At 42.2% G+C, this 25,495-nt stretch overlaps 1 protein-coding gene across 7 annotated transcripts in view; it reads right to left on the bottom strand.

Annotated features, from left to right (window-relative positions):
- The window catches only part of LOC135544260 (kelch-like protein 13), a 73,163-nt gene that overhangs the window by 35,414 nt on the left and 12,254 nt on the right, over positions 1-25,495 (bottom strand). For 2 of the 7 annotated variants that reach the window (XM_064971734.1, XM_064971735.1), the window contains exon 3: positions 38-109. The exons of 3 other annotated variants lie outside the window; for them this stretch is intronic. In XM_064971734.1, coding sequence (XP_064827806.1) covers positions 38-109 — 72 coding nt within the window. Of the gene's footprint in view, positions 1-37; positions 110-16,494; positions 16,923-21,378; positions 21,488-25,495 lie in introns of those variants that run through there. 2 more of the 7 variants (XM_064971740.1, XM_064971736.1) reach the window with 2 other exon arrangements.

The raw sequence follows: 25,495 nt of genomic DNA, 5'->3' as shown, positions 1-25,495 counted from the left end.
CTGACACACAGCACAGGCAGGGTACTGGTACATTTACCCTGTCAGGTGGTAAGTCGGAGAAGCAGCAAGGAGAGAGTGGGTTGTCCATACCACAAAGGAGTGCTGGTGGCTGCCGGAACGAAAAACAAAGAAAACAACATCTAGAGCAGGATGATGTTATTTGGCCTCCCAAGTTTTCTGAACAAAAATAATAATAATGTTCGTTCTTAGACATAAAACACTGTAAGTGATATTAATTGACTAAATCTATTCAAGTATTCTTAGGCATAACTAGAGGGGCATATGTGATTATATCCCAATTTAATCAAGGTTTGAAACTATTCCGTTTTGTCAAATACTATATAAAACAGTTTGGGTTTATTGTGGTCAATTTGCTTTGTACAAATTATGTATAACTATGTTCCGGCCCCCATATCATCCGCTCAAGGAAGAATCGGCCCATGACTGAATGTAATTGGGGACCCCTGACTTACAGCATCCCAGTCATAAAAACTCTGTTTCTTGCTGTCGGTGGGAGGAACAAACACAAATGGCATCTGACGTTTCATCCACGAGCAGCAGATTTATAGTGAAAAACACATACACACGCACAAAATAAAAATGCACAGACTAAGCCAATTTTCGTGAACAAGTTGTGCCTCGGGACCAAAATTGTCTAGAAAAATAAATCAGCAATATATATTGGATATTTTTTTATGCTATATTGACAGTAAATGTCACAATTCTATGAGAAGGGAACAACATTCCCACCTCTTTCATTGTCAATAACACAATTTTGCCCATATTATTGATAAATAATGTTAATAAACGCAATGGTTTGAGACCACAAATCTCTAGATTGAAAATATTGTGATTAAAGAAAAATTGTTAAGAGATTAAATTATTTATTAATTTGTTCATTATAATAATTGACACACTTTCTACCTGGTTTAAGTTCATACTTTTCTATATATATGTGTCGCAGTGCTAGCTGTGCCAGCAGAGACTGGGTTTGAGTCCAGGCTCTGTTGCAGCTGACCGCGACCGTGAGGCCCATGGGGCGGCGCACAATTGGCCTAGTGTCGTCCGGGTTAGGGAGGGTTTGGCTGGCAGGGATATCCTTGTCTCATCGCACACTAGCGACTCCTGTGGCGGGACGGGCGCAGTGCACGCTGACCAGGTCGCCAGGTGTATGGTGTTTCCTCTGACACAGTGGTGCGGCTGGCTTCCGGGTTGGATGCGCGCTGTGTTAAGAAGCAGTGCGGCTTGGTTGGGTTGTGTTTCGGAGGACGCATGGCTTTCGACCTTCGCCCCTCTCGAGTCCGTACGGGAGTTGTAGTGATGAGACAAGATAGTAGCACTAACAATTGGATACCATGAAATTGGGGAGAAAAGAGGGTAAGAATAAATAAATATATAAAACGCAACATGTTGGTCCCATGTTACATGAGCTGAAATAGATCCAAGAAATGTTCCATACACAAAAAAATGTAGTGAACAAATTTGTTTGAGTGAGCATTTCTCCTTTGCCATCCACTTGACAGGTGTGGCATATCAAAAAGCTGATGATCATTACACAGGTGTACCTCACCTAAACAGGTGTGCGTTTCTTTTGCCTCCACATTACACAGGTGCACCTTGTGCTGGGGACAATAAGAGGCCACTATAAAAATGTGCAATTGTGTCACACAACACAATGCCAAAGATGTCATTTTGAGGGAGCGTGCAATTGGCTGAGAATTTAATGTTAATTTCTGTACGATAAGCTGTCTCCAATGACATTTTATAGAATTTGGCAGTATGTCCAACCAGCCTCAGAACTGCAGACCACGTGTAACCATGCCATAGGACCTCCACATCAGGATTCTTCACCTGCATGATCGTCTGAGACCAGCAACCTGGACAGCTGATGAAATTGTGGGTTTGCACAACCAAAGAATCTCTGCAAACTGTCAGAAACCGTCTTGGGGAAGCTCATCTGCGTGCTCGTTCTCCTCACCAGGGCTTGACCTAACCGCAGTTCGGCGTCGTCACCGACTTCAGTCAATGCTCACCTGAAGTCAGTTACTAGCACGATGGAGAAGTGCGCTCTTCACAAATTAATCCCGATTTCAACCGTGCTGGGCAGATGGCAGACAGCGTGTATGGTGTCATGTGGGCACGCGATTTGCTGATGTCAATGTTGTGAACAGTGCCCCATGGTAGCGGTGGGGTTATGGTATGGACAGGCATAAGCTACGGACAATGAACACAATTGCTTTGTAATCTATGGCAATTTGAATGCACAGAGATACCGTGACGAGGTCCTGGGGCCCATTGTTGTGCCCTTCATCCGCCACCATTACCTCATGTTTCAGCATGATAATGCACAGCCCCATGTCACAAGGATCTGTACACAATTACTCGAAGCTGAAAATGTCCCAGTTCCTCCTGACCTGCATACTTACCAGACATGTCACCCATTGGACATGTTTGGGATCCTCTGGATCAATGTGTACGACAGCGTGTTCCAGTTCCCGCCAATATCTAGCAACTTCACACAGCCATTGAAGAGGGGTGGAACAATGCTCCACAGGCCACGATCAACAGCCTGATCAACTTTATGCGAAGGAGATGTTGTCTCGCTGCATGAGGCAAGTGGTGGTCACACCAGATACGGACTGGTTTTCTGATACACACCACTACCTTTATTTATAAAGATATCTATGACCAACAGATCCATATTTTGTATTCCCAGTCATGTGAAATCCATAGATTAGGGCCCAATGAATTTGGGTAAAATCTTTGAAATTGTTGTATGTTGCATTTATATTTTTGTTCAGCATATATCTATCTATCTATCTATCTATCTATCTATCTAGAATGGCCGATTAATTAGGGCCAATTTCAAGTTTTCATAATCGGAAATCTGTATTTTTGGGTGCCGATTTTGACTTTTTTCTTTACACCTTTATTTAATCTTTATTTAACTAGGCAAGTCAGTTAAGAACACATTCTTATTTTCAACGAAGGCCTAGGAACGAGGCAGAACGACAGATTTTTACCGTGTCAGCTCGGAGGATCCAATTTTGCAACCTTACAGTTAACTAGTCCAACGCTCTAACCAGCTGCCTCACGAGGAGCCTGCCTGTTAAGCGAATGCAGTAAGCCAAGGTAAGTTGCTAGCTAGCATTAAACTTGTCTTATAAAAAACAATCAATGACTGTCATTGCTCCAATGTGTACTTAACCATAAACATCAATGCCTTTCTTAAAATCAATACACAATTATGTATTTTTAAACCTGCATATTTAGCTAAAAGAAATCCAGGTTAGCAGGCAATATTAACCAGGTGAAATTGTGTCACTTCTCGTGTTCATTGCACGCAGAGTCAGGTTATATGCAACAGTTTGGGCTGCCTGGCTCTTTACGAACCAATTTGCCAGAATTTTACGTAATTATGACATAACATTGAAGGTTGTGCAATGAAACATGAATATTTAGACTCATGGATGCCACCCGTTAGATAAAATACGGAACGGAATAAACGTTTTGTTTGAGATGATAGGTCAAATCCGGAAACTAAGGCTCATATTTCTGTGTGTTTATTATAGTTAAGTCTATGATTTGATATTTGATAGAGCAGTCTGACTGAGGGGTGGTAGGCAGCAGCAGGCTCATAATAGTCAAAGGTATATGGTTTAGAGAGAAACAGTCGACGCGCCTTAATTCCTGTAATAACTTGCGGCTGAACTTGAAAGATGTTCCTTCGTTATTTTACCGTTCATGTCTTCCATAGAGAACGTCTTGAGCTACTTCAAATAAGGTCTGTGTTTTGTTCAGGCTTAAACCGCCTCGGCGTTTTGATACCCGTGTAAATCTCACTAGGATAATGTAACGTTTGTCAAAATATTTTCATAAATGCACTCTACAAAAAAAATGATCTTTGCTTATATTTAGCCAATGTTGATCAGTTACCTTGTCCTATGGATATCTACACAGTTCTAAAATTGGCACGGTGGTATAAGCCTACACGAAACACAGACCTTATTTTAAGTGAATCTAAAAATATCCTATGGAATAAATGAAGGAACCGCTTTTCAGATTTTGCTAGGTGTCATGAGAATTATGACCTGCACTTTGGTAGTCAATTCTTACCATGTCCATTATTAAAATAGGATTACCTGCATATAGAAATTAGTTTTTGTTTTCAACATTCATCACAGGTAACTTAAACTCTATTTTTATTCAAACAGTTGAGAGTATTTGTCTCCTAAGCAGACTCTTCAGCATCATTGTCACTTCAGAGCTGTGTGTGTGTTTTACAGATGGCAGAGAAAAGCAGAGCACCAGTGTGGGACTGTTACATGGAATTGGCACCAGGGAAAGCAAGGTGTCTTATTTGTGATAAAGATGTAAACATGTGGTCAGCAACAGCTAATACCACCAACCTGTGGAATCACCTTAAGAACACCCATCCAGAAGCCCATATGTATTATATTAAGTTAAAATAAATGTTCATTCAGTATTGTTACAAAAGTATATATATGTCCAATATATATACACAATAATAATAATAATAATAATAATAATAATAATAATAATAATACACACACACACACACACACACACACACACACACACACACACACACACACATACATATAAATAAATAAAAATTACTCAGCCACTCGCAACCCATTCAAAACCTGGGTCTGCTTTATAGAATGGGGACTGAACCATTTATCAGAAATACATCAGGGAATAATTCATTAGAATTAGACAAATTGGATGGGGGTTAGGTGTGCGATGCATCTTAATTGCTTTTGTAAATTGGAAGATGACTAATGAAAACATGCATCTTAAGAGCAGCAGACTGTCTCTATTTCCTCTCATTCACACATCTGTTTGAGGGATTAATTTATAAAAGTGGGGAAGTATTGGATTAAAACTAAATATAGAGGAACAGAGTGTTGTCAAACCATCTATCTCCACCCTACAATGAGGAAATAAAACCCATTGACAGCTGCTCATTCATCAAACGGACACTGTTTAGTAGGCCATTTCTCCACTTCCTGTCTGTGTGACAATCATTGGAATTAAGAATAATAAATTAAAGATGATGCCTTTACTGACAAAACAATTAAAGAATTAAAAGAAACATACTGCACAAGAACACATCACAAACACCAACGAAAGATAATACCCCCCCCTCCCCCAGGGAACTGGTTCAGTAAAATTAAATGACTAGATGCTATGCAGCATACTGATCCAACAAAGCCACTTATTCGCAGCAAGTCATGTTTTACAATGTTATAGTTTGGCCCAGGTTTCCCCTCCAACACCAACACGGGATGATACCATATTTGCTATCTGGCCAACAGTACCTCAAAGGAGGTGAAAAGACCCCTTGCAGCACACCGGGAAATCCTAATTCACCTCATGAACTCCTCTACTGTGTCTTTTTATAAAACCAGGACATCGTTTCAGACAGGTAAAAGAAAAGAACAGCACAATCCCTAAAATAATTAATAATGATATACTACAGTGTGTTCCAATAGGCTACTGGTTTGAAGGGCAGCTGTGATGTGATTTCATTCTGTGCCAGACTTCTTCTCCCTGTGAATGAGATACACTGAGGGACTGACCTTAGCACATCCCCATCTTTGACTACCCAACTACCCAACTTTGTTGGACACGACGCTCGCCTCTGGATTAAGGAGCGACCAGATCAAACAGAAAGGTGTCTTTCTACTCCCCCCCCCATTGACTTTTGAAATCGGGACGCTGCTTACTAGAAAATAATAAAATGTTTGCTGAGCCCGTTAGTGTTTATACCCATTTGCAAATAAAGCACCAAGCACTTGAATAAAGAGCAAAAACAACAGATTAATTTACAGAAAATGTTAGGTGTATAATAATACTAGCTTTGAGACAAAAAAGTAGCCATGATGTAATATAAGCAGCGGGCATTTTTATTAAAGACAGGGTGCATTTTAACTGCACACAGATTGTACTCAACTGTTAAGTTGACACAGCAGCTAAAAAAAAACTTTGATTGATAATGCTCACGCAACCCCTGGTATCCTCTCCTGCTACATTAATATGAGTGCAGGTGATCTGCAGTTTGTGAGCATCCACTGATGGGATAGTTTTAGAGATTATGCCAAGAAAACTGACATTTCTGATATGAAGGAGAATAGAGTTCCATTCACGCAATGAGTCACCACATCCTGCATCAAATGTGCTTTACTGAGAAACGCTTAAGATCTCCAGCATTTATTTATCCAGCAGTATTGTCGGCAGATTTTCTATTTCATAATTTAAAAAGTCAGGAAGAAAGATATGCTAAAGCTACTGGGAGCTGCTGTAATGCCATCCTATCTGAGCTGTCTGGAACAGAAATAAACCTTGGGGTGAATGCAGCGTATGAAGAGGAGCCACACCAAACACACAGCAGCATCTATTCTCCACTGACTGTCTCAGTGGCAGACAGCAATCCATGTGTTCGAGAAAATGCACTTCTTATTCGTAAAAAGGCAAAGGCCAATTCTATTAGAGACTTATTCCCAACACTAATAAAATACCAATCCTCTCAAGTCTCCTTCACCTGAACACGTACACCTGCATAAGCCGATATCAATTTCATTTAGCCTACATAGATTAAAGGCCCCATGCAGTCTTAGTAATTGTATTTTTAAATCATAACTGTATGTCTAGAAGGTGAGGGCCATGGCGGAGTGGTGCCAGGAAAATAACCTCTCCCTCAACGGCAACAAAACAAAGGAGCTGATCGTGGACTTTAGAAAACAGCAGAGGGAGGAAAGTCCCTTTCCACATCGACAGGACCGCAGTGGAGAAGGCGAAAAGCTTTAAGTTCCTCGGCGACACGTCACAGACAATCTGAAATGGCCAACTCACACAGACAGTGTGGTGAAGACGCAACAGTGCCTCTTCAACCTTAGGAGGCTGAAGAAATGTGGCTTGGCACCTAAAACCCTAAACTTTTACAGATGCACAATTGAGAGCATTCTGTCGGTCTGTATCACTGCCTGGTATGGTAACTGCACTGCCCGCAACCACAGGGCTCTCCAGAGGGTGGTGCACTTTGCCCAACGCATCACCGGGGGCACACTGCTTGCCCTCCAGGACACCTACAGCACCCGATGTCACAGGAAGGCCAACAATATCATCAAGGAAATCAACCACCTGAGCCATGGCCTGTTCACCCTACTATCATCCAGAAGATGAGGTCAGTACAGGTGCATCAAAGCTGGGGCCGAGAGACTGAAAAACAGCTTCTATCTCAAGGACATCTGTTAAATAGCCATCACTAGCCGGCTTCCACCCGGTTACTGAACCCTGCACCTTAGAGGCTGCCGCCCTATATACATAGACATGAAATCACTGGTCACTTTAATAATGTTTACATAACGCTTTACTCATTTCATATGGATATACTGTATTTTAGTCAATGCCAATCCGACATTGCTCATCGTAATATTTATTTATTTCTTCATTCAATTGTTTTACTTTTGGATTTGTGTGTATTGTTGTGAATTGTTAGATACTCCTGCACTGTTGGCACTAGAAACACAAGCATTTTGCTACACCCGCAACAACATCTGCTAAATATGTGCATGTGACCAATAAAATTTGGTTTGAAATAACTGCTTATTTAAAAAAATATGTCAGAGGTATTTTCATTATCATTTATTTTCCTGAGCTTCTTTGGTGTTAGGAAACAAATGTGAAGATACAGTATTTTACACAGCCCTGATTGGCAGATATGCTGGACAAGAGCCCACCCCCTTAATTACATTTACATTTAAGTCATTTAGCAGACGCTCTTATCCAGAGCGACTTACAAATTGGTGAATCTTAATCAGATGAACAGTCATTGGTCTATTACAAATCAGATCACATTGTGACGTCATGATGTGGACCAAAAGTTTCATCCCACCTGAGCAGGCTAAAAATCCAGGTATTGTTTTGAAACAGCTCTAAGACAAACAGGGCAGTATCATAGTGTTATTTCAACCTCAGTGTGGAAATATCACCAAAAAACATTGAAAATCACATTATTAACTGCACTGCCCCTTGAAGAAAGTCTTACTTGTCAAATGTCTATTTCTGTAGCAAAGGTTCATTGTGGCCATTTTGTGAAAGCAGAGGTATGATTCATCAGAAAACACTGTCTGGGAGGGAGAGCAAGGACTCTGAATTGTAGACAAACCATTCAAGCATTATTACTAGCCTATTGTGTAAATAAATCCTGAGTATTGCATAATCATATCACATTTATATTGGGTTTTTGAGGGTGCACTCTTCTCAACCATACTGAATTGATATGCAGGGGGCACAAAACATGTAGGCTTAATGAGTGTTGGAGTGTTTTTGAAAACATTGGACAATCAAACTTGGAGAAATGTGGTGCTGTTGTGTTTAGCTGTCTATCACAGTGGACTGGGGACGTCGTATGGCATTGCTGTACCTGCCAGGCTACACACACACACACACACACACCTTAATACGCCCATTCACTAAAGAACAATAATGTAAGATTAGAGTAGGATGCTTTTGATGAAACAAGGCTAAAACAGTTCAAAACCCATAAGGCTCCCCCAAAAAGAGATTTCCTGGCTGGCTCGCTCTCTTGAGAGTAATGAGACTAAAATTAATGTGTGGTTAGACTAGTTACAGTTCATCTAGTCTACAACCCCCCCTGCTATGGTATGGGCCACTAGGTTGGAAACTCCACTTTTCTGGTTGCCAAGCCAGGATGATTATCACACAAGTCAAATTGGACTGTAGTGTCCAGCCTCATTGTAACAAGATAAAACAGCAGTGTCAAATTGGACTGTAGTGTCCAGCCTCATCGTAACAAGGTAAAACAGTGGTGTCAAGGGAACTGGGAGCAGTGGACAGAGAACCGAAAATAGAGATACGGAGCAGCCTTGATGGGTTAGGGCCAGCCAGCTACATTCCTCAGGGAGTAGAGATCAATGTTTGCATGAGCTGATTCTGCCGCCAAATGCAAAGTCTTACTGCACAATATGCTTTCCAGACAGTTTATTACATGTTTCTTTTTTTTCACTTAAGTGAATTGTTTTCCCTCGGATGCCAGGAAAATCAGGACATGAGGGTGTTGGTTCTCCTTACGCCGCCATAGAACAATAATCCACTTCCATTTCATTTCTTGTTGATCACCGTAGGCCTAATGTTTCATTAATATGATGTCATTCGAAGATCAGATCATACAGCCTAAACTAATTTGTCTTATGGCCTGGTCTTTCACTGGTTAACATAGGGTCAAACAATCTTATGGACATTGGTTGAGGAAGACAGATGGGAAAATGTTTATGAATGTTAAAATAGCACAAACCGCTGAATATAATTTTATCAGTGTCCTTGACGCAAGGATGAAATTAACTGTAAAGGACTTTGCACAGTGGCAAGGATAAACACCCGAAATTCCCAGTGAACTTCCATGGGTCTTCTGGGCAGTGCACCTTTGACATTCCTTCTAAGCGTGAAATCTGCACCACGGGCAGAGGCTATATTTAGACACGAGTGGAATCACTGAAGGCAAACACACAGACCCCTCTCTATAATAATCTCCAGCTAACACACATACCAGCTCTTCTTCTGTGGACTTCAGGAACACGCCCCCATCCACATCAGCTGGGCTGCAGTGGAGCGGGTCGAGAGCTTCAAGTTCCTTGGGGTCCAAATCACTAAGGACTTAAAATGGTCTACACACCGTCGTGGAAAAGGTGCGAACAGTGCCTCTTCCCCTCAGGAGGTTGAAAAAAATGTTTGGCTGCACTATCTACAGCTGCACCATAGAGAGCATCTTTACCTGCTGCATCACTGCTTGGTACGGCAACAGCACCACCCTCGATTGCATGGCACTACAGAGGGTGGTGAGGACAGCCCAGTAGATCACTGTGGCAGAGCTTTCTGCCATCCAGGACTTTTATAATCAGTGTGTGAAATGAAGCCCCGGAAAATTGTTAAAGACTCCAACCACCCAAGCCATAGACTGTTCTCTCTCCTTCAGCAAAGCAAGTGGCACCAGTGCATAAAGTCTGAAACGAGACATCCTGAACAGCTTCTATCCCAAAGCCATAAGACTGCTAAATAGCTAACAAAATGGCTATACGGACTGAGTCTAGTTATATACGGACTTTCTATCTAGTTTTATTTTTGCACTGCCTCTATGCACACTCACAATATTCTACACACTTAAGAATGTTTACATATCTCACATTACTTATCTCATATGTATATACTGTATAATACACTATCTATTCTATCTATTGCATCTTAGCCGCTCTGTCACTGCTCATCCTTATGTTTTATACTTATATATTCTCATCCCATTACTTTACTAGACTGTGTGTATTAGGTTTTGTTGTGGAATTTGTTAGATATGACCTGCTAGATACTGCTGCACTGTCAGATCTAGAAGCACAAGCATTTCGCTACACCGCAATAACATCTTCTAACCATGTGTGGGTGCCCAATAAAATTTGATTTGACTCACGCACACTGACACTCCAACACACACACACACACACTTTATACTCACTCTACACACACACTCACATATCATCTTAATTTACGAAGCTGCTACTCTGTTCATCATATATCCTAATGTCTAGTCACCTTACCCCTATACCTATCTACCTCCATCACTCCAGTATCCATGCACATTGTAAATATAGTATTGGAACTTACCCTGTACATAGCTACTGACCCTGGAACTGGCCCTGTATATAGCTTACTGACCGTGGAACTGACCCTGTATATAGCTTACTGACCCTGGAACTGACCCTGTGTATAGCTTACTGACCCTGGAACTGACCCTGTGTATAGCTTACTGACCCTGGAACTGACCCTGTATATAGCTTACTGACCCTGGAACTGACCCTGTATATAGCTTACTGACCCTGGAACTGACCCTGTATATAGCTTACTGACCCTGGAACTGACCCTGTATATAGCTTACTGACCCTGGAACTGACCCTGTATATAGCTTACTGACCCTGGAACTGACCCTGTATATAGCTTACTGACCCTGGAACTGACCCTGACCTTACTGACCCTGGAACTGACCCTGTATATAGCTTACTGACCCTGGAACTGACCCTGTATATAGCTTACTGACCCTGGAACTGACCCTGTATATAGCTTACCCTGACCCTGGAACTGACCCTGTATATAGCTTACTGACCATGGAACTGACCCTGTATATAGCTTACTGACCCTGGAACTGACCCTGTATATAGCTTACTGACCCTGGAACTGACCCTGTATATAGCTTACTGACCCTGAAACTGACCCTGGACCCTTACTGACCCTGTATATAGCTTACTGACCCTGGAACTGACCCTGTATATAGCTTACTGACCCTGGAACTGACCCTGTATATAGCTTACTGACCCTGGAACTGACCCTGTATATAGCTTACTGACCCTGGAACTGACCCTGTATATAGCTTACTGACCCTGGAACTGACCCTGTATATAGCTTACTGACCCTGGAACTGACCCTGTATATAGCTTACTGACCCTGGAACTGACCCTGTATATAGCTTACTGACCCTGGAACTGACCCTGTATATAGCTTACTGACCCTGGAACTGACCCTGTATATAGCTTACTGACCGTGGAACTGACCCTGTATATAGCTTACTGACCCTGGAACTGACCCTGTATATAGCTTACTGACCCTGGAACTGACCCTGTATATAGCTTACTGACCCTGGAACTGACCCTGTATATAGCTTACTGACCCTGGAACTGACCCTGTATATAGCTTACTGACCCTGTATATAGCTTACTGACCATGGAACTGACCCTGTATATAGCTTACTGACCCTGGAACTGACCCTGTATATAGCTTACTGACCCTGTATATAGCTTACTGACCATGGAACTGACCCTGTATATAGCTTACTGACCCTGAAACTGACCCTGTATATAGCTTACTGACCCTGTATATAGCTTACTGACCATGGAACTGACCCTGTATATAGCTTACTGACCCTGGAACTGACCCTGTATATAGCTTACTGACCCTGGAACTGACCCTGTATATAGCTTACTGACCATGGAACTGACCCTGTATATAGCTTACTGACCCTGGAACTGACCCTGTATATAGCTTACTGACCCTGGAACTGACCCTGTATATAGCTTACTGACCCTGTATATAGCTTACTGACCATGGAACTGACCCTGTATATAGCTTACTGACCCTGGAACTGACCCTGTATATAGCTTACTGACCATGGAACTGACCCTGTATATAGCTTACTGACCCTGGAACTGACCCTGTATATAGCTTACTGACCCTGTATATAGCTTATTTACCTTGTGTTCTTATTTCTATTTCTCCTGTGTTTGTTTTAACTCAATTTATTTTTAGTACTGCATTAATATTTATTACTGAATTGTTGAGGTTATGAATCAATGAAATGTATTATAAAGACCTTTTTACATCAGCAGATGTCAGAGTGCTATACAGAAACCAAGTCTAAAACCCCAAACAGCAAGCAATGCAGATGTTAGCTCTTATTAGAAATGTATTTACTTCACTGTACTTTTGCCCGTGACATTAAAACTAAAATTCCACCCTATCCCTGTGGTAGATGTTAAAGAGGCATCCCCATATGCTACTCAGTCTCCATGTTGAAAACGGCCATATCTAGTGAAAGGGGAGAAGCTAAGCACACAGAGCCTATTCCCATCCTTGCCGTAGGCTGTATAGAGAAACCTAGAATCAGAAGGAAAAATAGCAACTGGGCCGGGCTAGGAAGGGCATGACTCAGTATTAAAAGGTTAGTCTTTTTGTTAGTCATTTTTATAAAGGAAAAAGCTATTTGACTGTCCTAACGTTAGAGACAAGGTGCTATATGCAATGGTAAAATATGTAGGTCTATAGCCCCAGTGTAGTGGTTGGAGTCTGTATGTTAGTTTCTCAATCCATATGAATCATCTTTAAACTAAGTCTCCCATGTGAGAATTGGTGGCTCCAGGACTGGGGTCAAGTCCATGTCAATTCAATTTAGGATACAAAAATAAATTAAATGTTTTGATATACAATTATGCGCAAATGTTCAATTTGAATTACATTTAGAAATGTAACGTGACTGTAAAGTAATTTTTTCTATGATATCATTCTGGTTTTGGGAAATTAGCCAAAAACATTACAGGCAGAGACTTAATGCGAGTCCGTATGTAAACTAATGCACATTAAAACTCAACCCCTTTTTCTTTTAGAGATTTACCTGCCATTCCATTTACCTCAAACCCTGAAGGCATATTCTTGGTGCTTTACCATGTAAATATAATTCGGTGGATGGGAAAAATCAAACATTCTACGCGCCTGCAACGCATTAGGGAGTTCACTTAAATAGGGCATGGACGACCGCAATGTAAACAAACTTACAGTATTTGCATCCACTCAGGAGGCATAGAAAGGTTATAGAAAGGCAAGGTAAAATGTAGACATTTTTATATCAATAAGCCGAATGTAACCGCATGCAATATCTAATGTAAATGACGCATCTACTGTATGGTAAAGCATATATCGAGACCATCTCATTCATCTTGCAATAAAGAACTAGCAAACAGAGCCTGAAATTCCACTAGAAATATCAGGATAAAAATGAAGCCAACAATCAAACACACATTCATCAACTGACCATGAGTTTTTCAATCTAGCTTTAACTAAGAAGCAATGTACCACCGTTCATTTTCACTTGCCAGGATTGACAGCACTGATACCTTCTCTGCTCCTGAGGATGCCAGTCCTCCAAAACAGATTAATGTACACTGTCCTCCAAGCCAGATTAAGACAGGTTACTGTGCACTATCCTTCAAACCAGATTAAAACAAGTTACTGTACACTGTCCTCCAAACCAGATTAGGACAGATTACTGTACACTATCCTCCAAACCAGATTAAAACAAGTTACTGTACACTGTCCTCCAAACCAGATTAGGACAGGTTACTGTACACTATCCTTCAAACCAGATTAAAACAAGTTACTGTACACTGTCCTCCAAGCCAGATTAAGACAGGTTACTGTGCACTATCCTTCAAACCAGATTAAAACAAGTTACTGTACACTGTCCTCCAAACCAGATTAGGACAGGTTACTGTACACTATCCTCCAAACCAGATTAAAACAAGTTACTGTGCACTATCCTTCAAACCAGATTAAAACAAGTTACTGTACACTGTCCTCCAAACCAGATTAGGACAGGTTACTGTACACTATCCTTCAAACCAGATTAAAACAAATTACTACTGTATACTATCCTCCAAGCCACGTTACTACTGTATACTATCCACCAAGGCAGATTAAGCCATGTTACTACTGTATACTATCCTCCAAGGCAGATTACTATGGTAATACTATCCTCCAAGGCAGATTAAGCCAGGTTACTACTGTATACTATCCTCCAAGCCAGGTTACTATGGTAATACTATCCTCCAAGGCAGATTAAGCCAGGTTATTACTGTATACTATCCACCAAGGCAGATTAAGCCAGGTTACTACTGTATACTATCCACCAAGGCAGATTAAGCCAGGTTACTACTGTATACTATCCTCCAAGGCAGATTACTATGGTAATACTATCCTCCAAGGCAGATTAAGCCAGGTTACTACTGTATACTATCCTCCAAGCCAGGTAACTATGGTAATACTATCCTCCAAGGCAGATTAAGCCAGGTTACTACTGTATACTATCCTCCAAGCCAGGTTACTATGGTAATACTATCCTCCAAGGCAGATTAAGCCAGGTTACTACTGTATACTATCCTCCAAGCCAGGTAACTATGGTAATACTATCCTCCAAGGCAGATTAAGCCAGGTTACTACGGTATACTATCCACCAAGGCAGATTAAGCCAGGTTACTACTGTATACTATCCTCCAAACCAGGTTACTACGGTATACTATCATCCAAAGCAGATTAAGCCAGGTTACTACGGTATACTATCCACCAAAGAAGATTAAGCCAGGTTACTACTGTATACTATCCACCAAGGCAGATTAAGCCAGGTTACTACTGTATACTATCCTCCAAGCCAGGTTACTACGGTATACTATCATCCAAGGCAGATTAAGCCAGGTTACTACGGTATACTATCATCCGAGGCAGATTAAGCCTGGTTACTGTACACTGTCCTCCAAACCAGATTAAGCCAAATTACTGTACACTGTCCTCCAAACCAGATTAAGCCAAATTACTGTACACTGTCCTCCAAACCAGGTTAAACCGGGTTACTGTACACTATCCTCCAAGCCAAACTAAACTTGGTTACTGTACACTATCCTCCAAGGCAGATTAAGCTTGGTTACTGTACACTGTCTTCCAAGACAGATTAAAACAGGTTACTACTGTACACTGGTTAGGAAAGATACTCTGATCCCTGCCATTTACCTAGAGCTAGCCTAGCAGGGTGACTGGCAGAGGACATGATATGATATGGGGCTTCTCCCCAGAAAGGAGGAAATGGAGGGAGGAGAGCCTGGAGGGACCCTCCATATTCTGCCCTTCCCCCCTCCACAGCAACAGACAATAGCTCCTAAACCAGGGCAAGCCTGATGCCCTGACAAAGGAAGGCAGGCTCCTCCTCCCAAGCTTGCTGTGGCGGCCGACAGTCCTTGCAGGCGGAAAAACACAGCCCCAGGGAGGGCGGAGAGGGGCAGTGGATGTGGTCCCGGCCCCAAAAAAATTGAAAATGGGCCATGGCCATGGATATTAAGCCATACTGTTCCAGAGGACAGCGTTCTGCTAGCTGGACAGTCAGCACACCGCTCTAGAGGACAGCGTTCCGCTAGCTGGACAGTCTGCACACCGCTCTAGAGGACAGCGTTCCGCTAGCTGGACAGTCATCACACCGCTCTAGAGGACAGCGTTCCGCTAGCTGGCCAGTCATTACACTGCTCTAGAGGACAGCGTTCCACTAGCTGGACAGTCAGCACACCGCTCTAGAGGACAGCACTCCGCTAACTGGCCAGTCATCACACTGCTCTAGAGGACAGCGCTCCGCTAGCTGGACAGTCATCACACCGCTCTAGAGGACAGCACTCCGGTGACTGGCCAGTCATCACACTGATCTAGAGGACAGCGCTCCACTAGCTGGCCAGTCATCACACTGATCTAGAGGACAGCACTCCGGTGACTGGCCAGTCATCACACTGATCTAGAGGACAGCGCTCCACTAGCTGGCCAGTCATCACACTGATCTAGAGGACAGCACTCCGGTGACTGGCCAGTCATCACACTGATCTAGAGGACAGCGCTCCGCTAGCTGGCCAGTCATCACACGCGGCACAAAGGAGGGTATTAAATCGACACACAACAAAGCTCCCATCATATTCTGCCCAATTAGGCTGCAATGAGAGAGGGGGACTCCCCATACCCCAAAATAATACACCACAACTGAACAAAATCTAAAACTGAAAATACACCACCACAGCATGCTATGAATGGAATTTGTTCCTTACTCACATATAGGCAGGAGAGAGCGGTGAGGACCTGGATGTCTTAAGAACTTGCACTGGGAATTTCCAGCTGACAGGAGAACCGCTTTTCCATTTTAACGGCATGTTGTCACCAGCACGGAGCTACAGTGCAAACAACGGCAAAGAGCATTTCCATGAACAGGCTTCCAGCGAGGGCTTCCATCCCACTCTGCCCACAAGGATCAGAGGCAGGGAGAGCAGCAGCGACAGCGGTGGAGTGGTACAGGCAGCAACAGCAGCGCAGGCTACACCGGCTTATGACACTAACGGTAGCAGTGGTAGCAGTGAGAAGAAGCCAATAGATCCTATCTCCTGTGTCTACAGGGGCAACGGCAGCTCACAGTCATCTCTGTTAGAAGGGGAAAAGCCTCCAGTCCTTTGAGGCTGTGCCGTCTCCAGCCCAGCAGCTCAACAACAGTGCCACCTTGTTAAAGGAGCGGCGACTGCAGTGCTGGGCTTGTTATAGTGAGGGGGGAGGTGGAGGGGAGAGGTGGAGAGGAGGGATGAGTAAGAGAAAGGGAGGAGAAAAAACCCACAGCACTGGGCAGAGGCTTAAATACAGTAGCTAGCGTCTCTCCCACCCTCAGGAGAGCGGGGACTAAAATACCACTAGTTTACACTGGGAAATAAAAAGGAACGTTTGGTATTTCTAACCAGCAATCCATTAAGTTTACATCCTCCCATTTATAACTAGTAATAAAACCTCTACAGTGCGACTTCAGATAGGCTAGGAGGCTAGGTGAAATTCCATGTGGGAGAGAGAGTACATCATAGGAATAGAATTATATTTCTATGGACAACTTGTCCCCCTACACCTTCGGAGGTAATGTTTATTCTCCACTTTTATCAAAGATAAAATATAAGCCTAATATGCAAGCATGGCAGATTGTATAGCCTATACAAGTAGATATACAATGAAGATCTCATTCACTGGACCCTTGCAGTTGTATTGTCCCCTCATAGTGTCTCCTGCATGGCCGTCATCCACGGTGCCCTCTTATCTGGCAGGAACACAGAGATCATCTCAATTGCATACTCCTTGCGTCCTCTCTCATCTTCTCCTTCTCAAAACCCATTGGATCAGAAAGTCAAAAGCGGAGGGACCTCGGGCTTTCTAATCCAATGCGTTTTGAAAAGGGGACAAGGAGAGAGGATGCGAGGAGTATGCAATTGAGATCTTCCCACAGTGTGCAGTAAGCCATGGTCTTGCCTGAGACAGCTAGCTGATCAAGATGGAACACTAAAACACCTTTAAACCTCAGATCAACATTCACCCAAGCACTAAGAGAAAAATACAACTATGAATAGAGCACTGTGCAGCTCATTTCCACGATTACAGTCCCTCTTGTCCAAAGAGCTCTGAAGGCCCTGTCAAGAAGTCTAAAGCAAAGTAATTTCCTGTGTGCTACTTCCTTTTGACAAGCCCTTTCTCTAGCCCTTTGTTTCAAATCTCTTCTACTCCCATCGTCATGAAAAACGACCTATTGTGGAACTTCTAAAAGTGCCAGCCTCAGCCAAGCTGGTACCCCTAGTCAGCCCACTCCTGCTTTCTCACTCTGGAGCTTAACTAAGGTAATGTCTTCCAACCTGCTCTTAAACCCTCCCTCAAGGTTGACTCCTCACCATCTCGTCCCATATCTAGGGAGAATATCAACCAATAGAACCACTGCAGGTCATTTCTTTGGGGCCATGATGTCTTGGACCACTTCTTCACTATGAAACTCGTTCAACAGAGTACACAGCCTGTTCTCTCAGGCAGGGTAGTCATGTTCTCAGTCTTTGTCTGTGGTTACAGAGGATGACGGGGAGAATATTTTTATGGGTGCAGATTAAACTCTATGATGGCGGTAGGAATGAAACAGACAATGGAAACCAGGGGATTAAAAACCCTTTGTCAGATGAGTGGGGATGGCACTGAGCCAGATGTGAGCACATAAAAATTATTAATATGCGTCTGTCTGAGTGAACAAAGCATGGCTGAATACTTTCATTTGTACCTGCTCCTCCTCCATACAAAATACAATTAATATCAGAGTGAAAAAAAAACGCACCAAGCCTGTCTCTGGATCAAAACACTGAGCTCTGTGTGCAGGTTATACTGACCTGTACTACAGCCTGAGCTCTGTGTGCAGGTTATACTGACCTGTACAACAGCCTGAGCTCTGTGTGCAGGTTATACTGACCTGTACAACAGCCTGAGCTCTGTGTGCAGGTTATACTGACCTGTACTACAGCCTGAGCTCTGTGTGCAGGTTATACTGACCTGTACAACAGCCTGAGCTCTGTGTGTAGGTTATACTGACCTGTACTACAGCCTGAGCTCTGTGTGCAGGTTATACTGACCTGTACAACAGCCTGAGCTCTGTGTGCAGGTTATACTGACCTGTACAACAGCCTGAGCTCTGTGTGCAGGTTATACTGACCTGTACAACAGCCTGAGCTCTGTGTGCAGGTTATACTGACCTGAACTACAGCCTGAGCTCTGTGTGCAGGTTATACTGACCTGTACTACAGCCTGAGCTCTGTGTGCAGGTTATACTGACCTGTACAACAGCCTGAGCTCTGTGTGCAGGTTATACTGACCTGTACAACAGCCTGAGCTCTGTGTGCAGGTTATTATGACCTGTACTACAGTCTGAGCTCTGTGTGCAGGTTATACTGACCTGTACAACAGCCTGTATCTAGGGTACCAAAGCTGCTCCTCTTTATTTAGATACAATCCTAAATCAAAAACGGAGAGGGCAAACATCTAAACATGGTACTGGATCTGTCATGAAACCAGATAGTCTTTTTAAATGGGCAACTCTACATTTAGGACTAAGCTAGTTAGGCCAATGCAATTTCGCAATCATTGTATGTTTCATCATGAAACACTTCCCTTTTTCAAAAACAGAATGTCACCTGAACATCTATTGAAGAAACTGCGTTATTATTACGTCGTTTGACTTCTGCCCTACAAGCCACAATAACTGAGCAGTATTATGAAGAACAAGACAGGCTGGGAACAAAGAGGGGAGGCAGCACTGATAGCCTAGTCCTCAATAACCAAACACCCCCAGCTTTTAGAGTGAAGCCTGACAATGTCTGCTTTTATCAGAGCCTTGGTGAGCATCAGTCTGTGGACTTCTTTCAGAAGCGATTAGGGCCGTTGGGGGGAGGGGTGGGAGAGGAGAGAGAAACAGCCAGACTCCTGAGCTATGCACACTGACCCAACAGCCCTGGATGACAGGAATGCATCCTCACTGTGCTGTAACACTGCTCAAATCTGTCTCACTTTAACGCACACCCCATCACTGTTCTAACAGAAACACACTGGACTAAAATAACACATACACCATATTAAAGTGTCGACCATCTACACATTTTCTTGTCCATAAGATTGTTTTGCATTGCGTTTGGTGCACCTTGCCTTTGCCTGACATTTGTACTGGCCATTAGGCGTGGGTTCATGCCTGTATGAGCATCAGGGGAACAGACAGCCCTCGTGACTGACTGCAGAACAGACAAATGTATACCATCTAGTGGACACAGAGGGAACTGTACTGTCTAAACGCCATATACCCCCTCAAGCAAGCTGCTGACTGCGCATGCGGTCACCACCACACAGTGTGGTTCCTCATCCATCCTATCTCTGGCCCGATCAGAATTATCAAAACCTTCATCTCATCGGACAGTCTATCCAGCTGTCACAGGATTGGTAAAACAGTGCTGATGAGTATTTCTTTCTTTAATAAAGCCCTTTTGTGGGGAAAAACTCATTCTGATTGGCTGGGCCTGGCTCCCCAGTGGGCTGCAACCCGGCCCAGTCATGTGAAATCTAGGCCCTAATGCATCTATTTCAACTGACTGACTTCCTTATATGAACTGTAACTCAGTAAAATCTTTGAAATTGTTGCATGTTGAGTTTATATTTTTGTTCAGTATAATTGACAGTTCAATCATTTGAATTCCACTTCGTGCTTTTTTTCCTGTGAGATCGATGTGCAGTTTTTGTAGAGATAAATCAGATCAAGCCTGAACTGTGCGATGTAGCAGGGAGTTGAAGTTTCCAACAAGCCAATATTCTACATAGTTAATTACCACGTTTTCAGTGCTAAACTACAATGACCATAATCCATTGCACACATGCTTAAAAACTTGTCCGTTTGTGCGCAGCGGACACGGAGATTGAGAGAACGCACTATCGAGAGAAATATAAAGCAGTTGCTTCATGAGCCTGAAAATACATGATCTAAGTGATTGATAGTTGGTATTCAGCAGTCATAAAAGTATGCCTTATTTACTTTGAAGAACAACTAAAATAGTGGTTTTGTCAGACAGCATAGACAGCAGCTCTATAGAGATGAGATGATGACTTGGAATCAAATAAAGTAATTTAACAAAACAAATGTAATATACACAACATCTGAAATATTTATAAAAAGTAATGTGAATGACTTATAGTTAATAAGTGATAAGCTGTAATGGGCAGTCACTACCATCATGGGACTTTTATGAATTGTTTTATTCTGTGTTACGGCATTGAACACACATAACGTATAGTGCATTTATTGTAAAAAAAAATATATATCTAAAAATCTGAACCGAAAACTGTGATAATTTTTATATAATCTAACTGAAATCGAACCGACATTAAAAAGTACTAATGGCTCTATCCAAATAAGAACCACGTAAAAAAAAAGAAAAATAATTAAAAGCAAGTGCCCTGAATGTCATGTTCCAGCTATGAAACAGCACCTGGTTTGTTTCACATTTTAACGCATTTCACAAGGCTTGGCGATTATCAGAAAAGAATATGCATTTGTCGTTATCAAAGCATTTCTGGGGTGAGAAATAATCCTGCTGAAAGTGCTAGTTAAGAGAAACTCACCCAGTGTAGAAAAATCAAAGACTGAGGTGGAGAGCAACAAACGTTTGCCTGGATTCAGAGGGATGAGGTGATGAAAGCAGAGGCCCAGCAGATGCTGAAGGCTGAGGACTTCTACTGAGGAGTGCAGAAACAGCAGCAGGCAGGCAGGGCTGGAGAAGGATGGATAGAACCGTGCTCAAAGCCCTACAAACCTCTACCATAAGAACACTCTCTACGTGTGCCTTTTGTCATGATCCACTTTCAGCCAGACAATACAAACTCTGTGTAGTCCTAAATAAAACAAGCCAGGGTGTAGTACAATAGAACTGCTACTAGAACTAGGCTTAGCTGGGTAATGGGTTACTGATTAATGTTTAACTTTTCACATTAACGGTCAATAAAATGCATCTTTCTTAAACATCTTAAATGGGATGAGATCAGCCCCATCTGCATAATCACAGACAGCCAGTCAGAGAATACGGCACACAGACTAGAGGTCGACCGATAAATCGGAATGGCAGATTAATTAGGGCCGATTTCAAGTTTTCATAACAATCGCTAATCGGCATTTTTGGACAACGATTATGGCCGATTACATTGCACTCCACGCGGAGACTGCGTAGCACTCCACGAGGAGCCATGGTAAGGTGCTAGCTAGCATTAAACGTATCTTATAAAAAACAATCAATCTTAACATAATCACTAGTTAACTACACATGGTTGATGATATCACTAGTTTAACTGGCTTGTCCTGTGTTGCATATAAATCGATGAGATGCCTGTTAATTTATCATTGAATCACAGCCTACTTCGCCAAACGGGTGATTTAACAAGAGCTTTCGCGAAAAAAGCATAGTCGTTGCACCAGGGTGTACCGAACCATAAACATCAACGCCTTTCTTAAAATCAATACACAAGTATATATTTTAAACCTGCATATGTAGTTAATATTGCCTGCTAACATGAATTTCTTTGAACTAGGGAAATTGTGTCACTTCTTAAAATCAATACACAAGTATATATTTTAAACCTGCATATGTAGTTAATATTGCCTGCTAACATGAATTTCTTTGAACTAGGGAAATTGTGTCACTTCTCTTGCATTCATTGCATGCAGTCAGGGTATATGCAGCAGTTTGGCCTGCCTGGCTTGTTGCGAACTGTGTGAATACCATTTCTTCCTAACAAAGACAGGCAACTTGGCCAAACGGGGATGATTTGACAAAAGCGCATTTGCGAAAAAAGCACAATCGTTGCACGAATATACCTAACCATAAACATCAATGCCTTTCTTAAAATCAATACACAGAAGTATATATTTTTAAACCTGCATGTTTAATTAAAAGAAATTAGTGTTAGCCGGCAATATAAAACGAGGGAAATTGTGTCACTTCTCTTGCGTTCATTGCACGCAGAGTCAGGGTATATGCAACAGTTTGGGCCGCCTGGCTTGTTGCTTACAAATTTGCCAGAATTTTATGTAATTATGACACAACATTGAAGGTTGTGCAATGTAACAGGAATATTTAGACTTATGGATGCCACTCAGTAGATAAAATACGTAACAGTTCCGTATTTCACTGAAAAATTAAATGTTTTGTTTTCAAAAGGATAGTTTCTGGATTTGAACTTATTAATGACCTAAGGCTCGTAATTCTGTGTTATTATATTATAATTAAGACTATGATTTGATAGACCAGTCTGAGCGGTGGTAGGCAGCAGCAGGTTTGTAAGCATTCACTCAAACAGCACTATACAGGGTTTGCCAGCAGCTCTTCGCAATGCTTGAAGAGGCAGGTAGCCTAGTGGTTAGAGTGTTGGACGAGTAACCGAAAGGTTGCAAGTTTGAATCCCCGAGCTGACAAGGTACAGATCTGTCGTTCTGCCTCTGAACAGGCAGTTAATCTACTGTTCCTAGGCCGTCATTGAAAATAAGAATTTGTTCTTAACTGACTTGCCTAGTAAAATAAAATAAAAATAAATTATGACTTCAAGCCTATCAACTCCCGAGATTAGGCTGGCAATACTAAAGTACCTATTAGAACATCCAATAGTCAAAGGTATATGAAATACAAATGGTATAGCGAGAAATAGTCCTATATTAACTACAACCTAAAACTTGACCTGGTGTTGTGGATGTGTGTGTGTGTGTGTTTGCTCTCCTTCTCCCCTCACAGGTGAAAATCATCACTCCCCAATCAGTCACCAATCAATCAGAAGACACACCTCCTCCTGTTTTCCTACCCTATCACAGTTCCTTTCTCTTGGTTTAAAAACCCTGTCAGTTGTTTGCTAGAGAGCTCAATCTCTCTCTGTAAATGCCATGTCTGTAGGTCTCTGTGTTTCACGCTCTCGTTGTGTATTAACCTTTTGTTTGAGCACCTCTATAGCACTTTGTCATCACCTGTGAGTATTGTTTTGGTTATGGTGTTTGTTTGCTGGTGGGAAAAGGGGAAACCAAGACAAGTCACCCATGGGCATACACTACCCGTAGGTAGACTTTGTTAAATACACTAGTTAGAACTGGGCGGACCACCCACTGTATTTTTGGTTAGTTAGTTAGCTGTTGTTAAAATAGGCTAGTCTAGCTTAGGGGTGTTTTTGAATACTTATTGTTTCTTTCCTTGGGTCCAGCTCAGGCCCTTTTCCTGCTCCCCCCCCCATTACCGTGTGTTTTCAAATAAACACGGTAGATTTCAGTTGTCCTGTTTATTTCGCTCTCACTTTTACTTTGTCACTATTATAATTTTGAAGACTCTCATTACCATAGACTGTCGGGCCAAAAAAGGTAAACCACTCCAGTTTTCATATGTTCTCATGTTCTGAGCAAAGAACTTAAAAGTTAGCTTTTTTACATAGCACATATTGCACTCTTCTTTTACTTTATTTTTGCATTATTTAAACCAAATTGAACATGTTTCATTATACACTGCTCAAAAAAATAAAGGGAACACTTAAACAACAATGTAACTCCAAGTCAATCACACTTCAGTGAAATCAAACTGTCCACTTAGGAAGCAACACTGACAATACAGTTCACATGCGGTTGTGAAAATGGAATAGACAACAGGTGGAAATTATAGACAATTAGCAAGACACCCCTAATAAAGGAGTGGTTCTGCAGGTGGTGACCACAGACCACTTATCAGTTCCTATGCTTCCTGGCTGATGTTTTGGTCACTTTTGAATGCTGGCGGTGTTTTCACTCTAGTGGGGCCCGCCCGTTCCCCAGATCTGAATCCAATTGAGCACATCTGGGACATCATGTCTCGCTCCATCCACCAACACCACGTTGCACCACAGACTGTCCAGGAGTTGGCTAATGCTTTAGTCCAGGTCTGGGGGGAGATCCTCAGGAGACCATCCACCACCTCATCAGGAGCATGCCCAGGCATTGTAGGGAGGTCATACAGGCACGTGGCGGCCACACACACTACTAGGCCTCATGTTGACTTGTTTCAAGGACGTTACATCAAAGTTGGATCAGCCTGTAGTGTGGTTTTCCACTTTAATTTTGAGTGTGACTCCAAATCCAGACCTCCATCATTTCCATTGATAATTTTTGTGTGATTTTGTTGTCAGCACATTCAACTATGCAAAGAAAAAAGTACTTAAGAATATTTCATTCATTCAGATCTCGGATGTGTTATTTTAGTGTTCCCTTTATTTTTTTGAGCAGTGTATATTTGAGACTAAATTGATTTTATTGATGTATTGTTGTAATTGTCATTTACAAATATATATATAAATAAATAAAAATCGGCCGATTTATCGGTATTGTTTTTTTTGGGTCCTCCAACAATCGGTATCGGTGACGAAAAATCATCATGGGTCGACCTCTAATACAGAGTTAGGCTAGGTCACAGGGATCAATTCAGGGCAGTACAAAAAAAGACCTTTGACAAAACCAATCGTCACACCGTATGTGGTTGAGGACAGAAGAAAGAGTTGGGTTTAGAAAATACAGATTCACCTCAGTATACAGGGTTGAATAGACATTGGATTTAGGTACTCGAGTTCATATGTGGGCAGCAGAAGTGTAGCGCCGCATACAGATGTGGATTTGCCAATTGGGTTACATCGATGCAACAGATGGAAGCTGGTGAAAGCGAAAATGGGGGAAACAAACCTTGCCAAC

Source organism: Oncorhynchus masou, chromosome 8 (assembly GCF_036934945.1).
Source record: "Oncorhynchus masou masou isolate Uvic2021 chromosome 8, UVic_Omas_1.1, whole genome shotgun sequence".
Taxonomy (NCBI): Eukaryota; Metazoa; Chordata; class Actinopteri; order Salmoniformes; family Salmonidae; genus Oncorhynchus; species Oncorhynchus masou.
The sequence above is the reverse complement of the archived record's forward strand: the minus strand, read 5'-3'. Positions and strand labels throughout refer to the sequence as shown.